The sequence below is a fragment of the Populus nigra genome, chromosome 11 (genome assembly GCF_951802175.1).
Source record: "Populus nigra chromosome 11, ddPopNigr1.1, whole genome shotgun sequence".
Lineage (NCBI taxonomy): Eukaryota > Viridiplantae > Streptophyta > Magnoliopsida > Malpighiales > Salicaceae > Populus > Populus nigra.
In genome coordinates this window covers 6,273,181-6,281,012 of record NC_084862.1, presented here as the reverse complement: position 1 = coordinate 6,281,012, position 7,832 = coordinate 6,273,181, and the positions used below count along the sequence as shown (strand labels likewise).

Sequence of the window (7,832 nt, the reverse complement as noted above, 5' to 3'; positions counted from 1 at the left end):
AAACATGAATGCTTGATGAAAATATGATGCTCGTGCAATGTCTATTTTAGAGCCGACTCATGACTTTCGTAATCCTTTAGGCAAGATTTCTGAGTTGACCCGATTACTGTAAAGGAGGGTTTGCCAAGTTCTTTATCATAGTAGCTTACCAAACACATCAGAAAGAAAGATAGGTCATGGCCTTCTTATAAATAGAAGTCGTTCATACAATGATTACAAAACACGGCGCCATACACTGCTACCCTTAAAAGGCATTTCCTCTATTAGCTAAATCCCCAATAAAACAGGTGATGGCCGCCATATATTCTCGGTACTTTGAAGCGTCATTTCCAACTTGGGTAGCTTGTTGTTGCAATCTTTCTGCATAGCGGGCTGCTTGCTCGACCTGCTTCGTTATGTGCCTTATCTTATCATGGAAAACGATGTTATCTGCAATTATCACTTCGTTGCTGGCTCCTAGGGCTTCATTACTTCTTTCCAACACTCGGACCATATCCTCTGACCGGGCCAACTTATCCCTTACCCTCTGTAGTTCTTCCTTTTCGATATCCAGCTCGGCTATTTTGGAGTTAATTTGAACTGTAAAGCTGTCCATGTAGTCTTGACATTCTTGACGCTCTTGCTTAGCCTTACTGAGCTCCTCTTCCATCTCGAAGTAGTGGCTTCTCATCTCTTTTAACTCTTCTTCTCGTATCTCCATCTTCGATTGTAAAGCCATCATCCTTCCTTTCGAAGACTCGGCTCTCTTCTGGTAATCTCTCATATCAGACTCTGCCGCCTTTCTTGAACTTCTCTCTTCCTCCAATTGCATCATATATTGAGCTCTGATCCTTCTTTCCTCTTCTATGTCGAGATGGGCTAGCCGATTTTTCTCTTTTTCAACTTCTACCTTCTTTAAAAGCAGGCTCCTTCCCTTTTTCAAGGAATCCATCATCTCTTTATCGACACTCATCTTGCCTTTGGTTGATCTCTTAACCCTAGCCAACTCTTTTTGTATGAGCTCGTTTTTGTTAGACAGCTCATCATACTCAGTTATTCGATCCCTTAACTCAGCCTGAACCGCTTTTGTTATTTCTTCAGCTACCTCGGCCTTTTTCTGCCACTCCTTTAAGGACATTAATTGTTTATCCTGTTTTTCCAACTGCTGGTTCAAAAAAACCCTCATCGTGTTTTCTTCTTCTAATTGATTTTCTAACTATCGTTGCTGCCCTTTGCTCTTGCTGAGATCGATTCTACTTTGTTCTAGCTGCTTTCTCAAATCTTCCTCAATATCAGTCCTTTTCCTTTTTTGTTGCTCAATTATGGATTCAGGATGTTTTGGTGTTGAGAAATCCCTCACTTCAGAAAGCTCTTCGTTCCTCCAAACTGCATAGTTCTGGCTGAATGATGTTTCAAATGTGCTCCCTTCTTGCCTTTTCACCATCAGGGGTCTTTCCCAATCTTGTCGGATAAGTTCCATCTCCTCGAGGAAAGGTTGGTGCTTGAATAAACCGACGAAATCAGCTAACCCCAGAGTTCTTGGTGCATACTGCATTCCACCCAACTGCCTTGTTACTAAGGCGGGTGCGTAACTGATGTACCCGGTTACACCAATCAAAGGAACCCATATCTTGCTTCCACAGCTCATTGTGCAGATGGCGTTGTTCATCCATGGTGCTTTCCATTTGAAGTTGCTTCTTGGCAATGCTGCATATTTATCTATCCATGCTTTCTCATCCCAATTCTTCCAAGTCTCATCCATGGTAACCTTTAACGGTCGAAGGTCAAACCACCAAAAGTTGTTAAAAATGTCCCTTGGTGTTTCGATATGACTGATAATCCATAAATACAACATGGGGGTGCAACATCTCATGGCTCCTTTTCCATGTGTTCTGCAGTGGTTGAGTGATAGCATGGTTTCTCCCAAAATGGCTGATGAGGGATTGATCCGATCACGCTCGTATTCTATGAAGACACTTGCTGCTTCCAAACTGATGACTCCGATCTCGGAAGGGAACAATACTAGCCCAAAAATGGCGAAGGCCACCAACCTGTATCGTTCCTCTCCCAACTTGCCTTCTTCAGCATTTTTCTTCATTCGGGCTTCAATGACCTTCCATTTGAAACCCCCCTCGGCGACTCTACATTGGCTGATCTTTCCCAAGCCTAATAAACTGACTACCTCTGAAGCTGTGTCTTCAAATCTTCGCCTTAGGTAGATCTTGTGGCTGTTGTTTGGAAAATCTAGAATCCTTTCATACTCCTTCAAAGTCGGTGTCATATCAATGTTTCCAAAGGTAAAACTCCGATAACTAGGATCCCAAAAATTCAGTAGGGCTTTGATTGCTGCTGCTTGTACGGGTAACCTCATTAGTTGTGCAATTCTCCCATATTGTCTTTCAAAAATAGTCTCATCAATATATTCCATAATAGACACTAACTTCCTCAAGTCATTTACCATGTGATTTATCTTGGTAATGCAAGGCAACCTACTAGCATCGATTCTTGGGCATTTTCCTTCAGCTACTTGAGTTAACTCAGATTCTTGCCCAAACTCTTGGAAAGATAGGTACTTAGTCATGATTTCGGCTCAAAAACCTGGATTGATGAATTTAACATTATTAATCATGATGCAAATGAACGTAAGATAGATATCCTAAGGACAAGTTCTATTTGTTAAGTGAGAACGGGTAGGTTTTCTATCTGGTCTTGAAGGGTCTCATATCTGCCCAGTGACGTTCTTCGTAAAGACAGTATGGGGACGTTGCAAGGGACAGTTAAGGTAAGTATACCCACCATCACCAAGCAGGCACTCAGATATGAGTTGGGTGTTTCACGCATCTGAACCCTGACCAATAGTCATAGGGCAGATCGCTACTCCCCCTCCTAACTTAAAGCTTGTGTGTGCTTCTCAAAATCAAAGTATGTGATGCATGTGACAGTTCTATACAAATACATGAACAATATTGCGTAAAAAAATTTAAAGCATATAAGCAGATAAAAAAGCAAATTAACAATAAACACATGAAAACACAAATCAATCAGACAAAAAACAAAGCTTAGTCCACAAGGTCCCCAGTGGAGTCGCCATTCTGTCGCGGGTGCGCGGCGTCGCGGCGAATATTCCACTTTTAAAATCTAGGAAAAAGTATGGTATCTATTTGACAAATGTGGGGAGACAAAAAATATTGTCATTTGTTGGTAGGAAATGGAATGGGAGTCGCCACCTAGTATTTTGGTCACTAGGAACCCTAACTGGTCTTAGAGATTGGGTACGGGGACTGTTTGCGTAAAGGGAAGGTATTAGCACCCCAAATACGCCCTACCTAAGGTAAGCTGCATTGTTTAACTGTCTGATAAGATTCAAGGTCTCGTTGTGTTTCCTAGTTGTTGGTCCGTCTATGGTTCAAGAAAAGTCCTCCTCAATAAGGAGATCCTTATCTTATCGGGTAAAGCCTAACCGTTCTAACGTCAATGTAAAAAACATATTTAATCAGGAATACGTTTTACGTATAAATTCGTAATCCCACATACTAAAAGAAGACAAAAAGATTTTTTAGAATTTTTGAAATATTGGCCTAGTTCTCATGGCTTGAATAAACTGGTTATAAAAGCCAAAATGCATGCTAGTACATATATTGTTTTTTTTTTAAAACTTTCTTTGTTGTATGAAAATATGATGTTATAATATTTATATATATATATATTGGAGAGACTAGGCCGTATTTTAAAACAAAACATTTTTTAATTATGTATTTTTTTCTTTGATGTTTTGACGCAAATCGGGTATTTTAATACGGGGTTGGTATCCTTACGGTATATAAAAATACAACCCAATATTAATCCACTTTAACAAAAATGCAGAAAAATCAACAATATTTTTAAAGATATTTAGGAAAATTTTTGAAAGCAAAAGACATTTTTTATTTTGAAAATCTTTGACGTTTTGATGAAAACCGGGTATTTTAATACCGGATTTGTATCTTTACAGTATAAAAATACAAACCGATATTGATCAAAATACAGTAATAAACTTACAGAAAAATCACATATTTTTGGAAATAATTTTTCAAAGAAAATTATTAATTTTTTTTTTATATGTATCTAGATATAAATAATACAAAACACAATATAATGTACATAATATATAATTGGGCTGGGCTGGGCCGACCCAATTCGTTGGGCCGGACTCAGCCCCAAAATATGTCGGGCCGAAATCTCGGCCCAACAAAAATCTGATATTTCTTTTCTGGGCCAGACCCGGCCCAGAAGACAGGGCTGGGCCAGGATTAGCCTGGCCCATCAACAAAACCAGCTGGGCCAGAACAGCACAAGAATCCAACGGGGGGGGGGGAATTATTTTCCCCCCATCCTTCTGCATGCAGAACATTCGTTCTGCATGCAGAAGGAAACACAGATTACACAAATAAAATGAGGAGGAAAGAAAGTTTACCTGGCGCGGAGGAGTTGGTGCGTTGCTGGGAGGCCGGTGGTGCTGCGGTGGAGTCTGGTCCCGGCTGGAAGAAGGAGGGGCGGATTCCTGCAGAGGAGAAGGAAAGCTCTCGGCTGGAACCTTTGGTGTGGCTAAGGAAGGAGCTGCTACTCCGGTTGCTGCTGGGCGTCGCTAGAGGAAGGAGGACTGCTGAAGCTGCGGTGAAGGAGCAGCTGAGGGAGGAGCTGCTACTGGCTTTGTGTTGATGGGAAGGAGAGGGGACAGTGTTTTGGGGGGGCTGCTGGAGACGATGGGGCAGGTTGAGGGAGAAGAAAAAAAAATCAAAAACAGGGGGGTGGCTCTAAGGCTGGCGGCTAGAAATGAAGAAGAGGGAGGGGAGATGTGTGTGAGGGTTGTTCGGCTGCTGAGGGTCTGTCGATGGAAGGAAAAATAGAGGCGCTGATGCTGGCGGAGCAGAGGGAGAAGAAGCTGGAAAAAGAAAAATGTTTGCAGGAAAAACACGCAGGAAAAGCTTATTTTGTGCCAACTTTGAGCTCCGTTTTTCTAACCATCTGACCATGAAAATTCCTTCTATTTATAGGGTTGGAAAGAGGGTAATCTTGTCTTCAATGGGGAAAAAGTCTCAGCCCTTGATTCGACTTGAGCAATCCAAACCGTCGGTTCAAAGTGTGCACCTCGAACTGCCAAATTTGCAGACTGCCCGAGGTGCATGTTTTGGCCCAATAAACGGAGCCGTTCCAAACCTTTTCGACCCGACCGGACCACTCCCCGGGATAAAGGAGTTCCAGGTGGACATGTTGGTGCATGCTTTGTCGGATTTGGGGGCCAAACGAGGAAGAAAACACGTCTGGAAGTCGGCCACTCGGGCAGCTCGGCGGGGAAGACAGTGAACAGTGAATAGTGATCAGTGATCCCTTTTTTTTTTTTTTTTTTTTTTTTTAAATGCAAAACGGCGCCGTTTAGATAAAAAAAAAGGATTTCTTTGCCAATGTTCAGTTTAGTCCTCAGACTTTCAGTTTCGTTCGACAGTATTCCCCAATTGACCCTAAAACTTCTGATTTGATGCAATTTAGTCCCGGTATAACTTCATCTTCGGCCCCAGGGTTACGCGCCTTTTGCAATATGGTCCTTGGTCTCGTATTTATGCAATTGAGCCCTTAATTGATCAATAAACTTCCAATTTCTTCAATTAGGCCCCTTAATCAATTAATTCCAGCCCCCCTACTTGCGCGCCTTCTCCAATTTGGTCCCTGGTTTCGGATTTCTTCAATTAAGTCCCTAATTGGCCCTTAAACTTCAATATTTATGCAATTAAGCCCCTGATTTGCCCTAATAAATTCCTAAAAAATATATTTTGGCCCCAGAACTTAAATTTCTTCTAATTAAAGCCCAAATTGACTTAAAAATCAATTTTTCTTGCAATCAAATCCCCTATAAATTCATTAAAAAAATCCAATTAAATCCATAATCATCCAAATTTGGGCTTTTCTCCTCCAATTTCAAATTTCCTCCTCAACAGGGCTTTCCTCCTTCAAGAATATACTGTCAAAAATCCAATCTTTGTATTTTTAAACTCATTGACCAATTTTCCGACCATTTTCTGAGTGCTTCTGCCTCCTGTTATTTTTTCTTAACCTCCTTTGGCTATATATATATATTTATATATATATTTTGTATATATATTTTGTGGGGGACCCAAAAATGGGTTACAACAATGGTATTGAGAAAACCCATTTAAAAGCCAATTAAATAAAAAAATTTACCTTAAAGAGGTAAGGTTTACTTGTGCATGCATTTTGGAAAAGTAGAGAAAGGATTTTGGAAAAGTAGGGAAAGGGGAAACTGAAATTTTCTATTGTAAAAGTCAAGAAATATTTTTACTAGAAATTTCAGAAGCATATCTCAATACATCAAATATAACATTTCTCTATAAATATCCAAATTAAGTAATCTTAGCGGAAAGAGAAAGATAAAAAGAGAGATCTATAACTTTGATGTTGATACTTTCTCAAAATAAGTTTATTTGATGGAGAAAATAGAGCTTGAATTAAAGGGTTAAGAACATAACTAAAGTTGCTAAGAAAAAAAGATTTTTCACCATTGACAACTTGGGGGAAAAAAGAGAAGAGAAGAAATAATGAAAGAGGAGAGATGTTGTAGAAGAAGTCATGCTATGGTAAAGTGCTTCATTAATAGATTTCAAGAAAAATAGTTTAATTCTTCTTCTTAATTTTGTTTTGATGTATTCCAATAAGAACATGGTTGCTCTCATATTTATTATGAAATTTTTTTATCTTTTTAGGACTTTGATGTAGTCTAGTTTGATTGCACAATTTAAATTCTAAATTATTTTATTTCCAGATTTTTTATATTGAATGTTTATCCTTGCTCTTATTGCTTACATCTTTTCTAACCAATTATTGTTTGATCAATTAAATCATAATAAAACCAAGAAATAATTTATGGTTAAAAACTTCCTGGATTAAAAACTATTAGTTGAGCGAAAGATAAAAATGCTTTACTGCAATTAGTGTAATTTTATATTAAAAAATACAAAGAATTCAATGAATCTTCAAAGATTTTAATTTACATGAAGATATGTTTAATTATTATGTGAAAATATTTCTAATATTATTCAACAAAAAATATTGAATAATTAAGTGATTTTTTTTTATCAACATGAAGAATTGGATTTTTTTAACAAGAAATAATGAATTGCTTGGGAATAGCTAGATGAAATAAGAACTTCTAGATTTATTTTATTATCTCTACCACCTTAAGTTTTATTCTATGTTTTTTTAATTTACTTTTAACAAACACTTTAGTTTAATTTAGGTGGTAAATTCTTTTAAATTTTAATTTTATTTCTAAATAGTAAATATTTTGGTAAATTTTGAATAATAATTAGTATAATTAGTACAAATATTATCATACTACTAACCAATTTTTCTATATAAGGAAGCAATCTCTTCCCAGGTTTTCAGAGCACTCTAGAAAACTTCTTTCTCTTCTAAAGTTTCAAAATTTATAATCTCATTTTCTTATACCAATATTTTGGATACTCAATTTGTAAGTTTAATTCATCAATTTTATATAAAAAATTATTTTTATAATTAAAATTTATTTCAATTAAATTTTCATCTAGTTCTGGTTGGCTTTGTAGTCCAATTTATTTTAATTCGATTGGATTCATTTGTATTTGATGATTTACTTTATTATTTAAATTAATTTTTATTTTAAATATTGTATCCGGTGATCAGCTTTATCATCCAACTATTCATATTTATTTTCTTTATTTGCTTACATTTTCAACAAATTATATATATGATTAAAATTATATATCCATCCTATTAGATTTACCTATGGTGAAAAAAAATTACATTGATTTAATATAAAAAAA

General features: G+C 37.2%; 1 protein-coding gene across 1 annotated transcript; it reads right to left on the bottom strand.

The window, feature by feature from the left end:
- Positions 1–244: 244 nt before the first annotated feature.
- Positions 245–1,117, bottom strand: LOC133668690 (uncharacterized). The gene has a single exon (XM_062088641.1). The coding sequence runs from the start codon at positions 1,115–1,117 to the stop codon at positions 245–247; it is 873 nt and encodes a 290-aa protein (XP_061944625.1).
- Between the last annotated feature and the right edge of the window lie 6,715 nt (positions 1,118–7,832).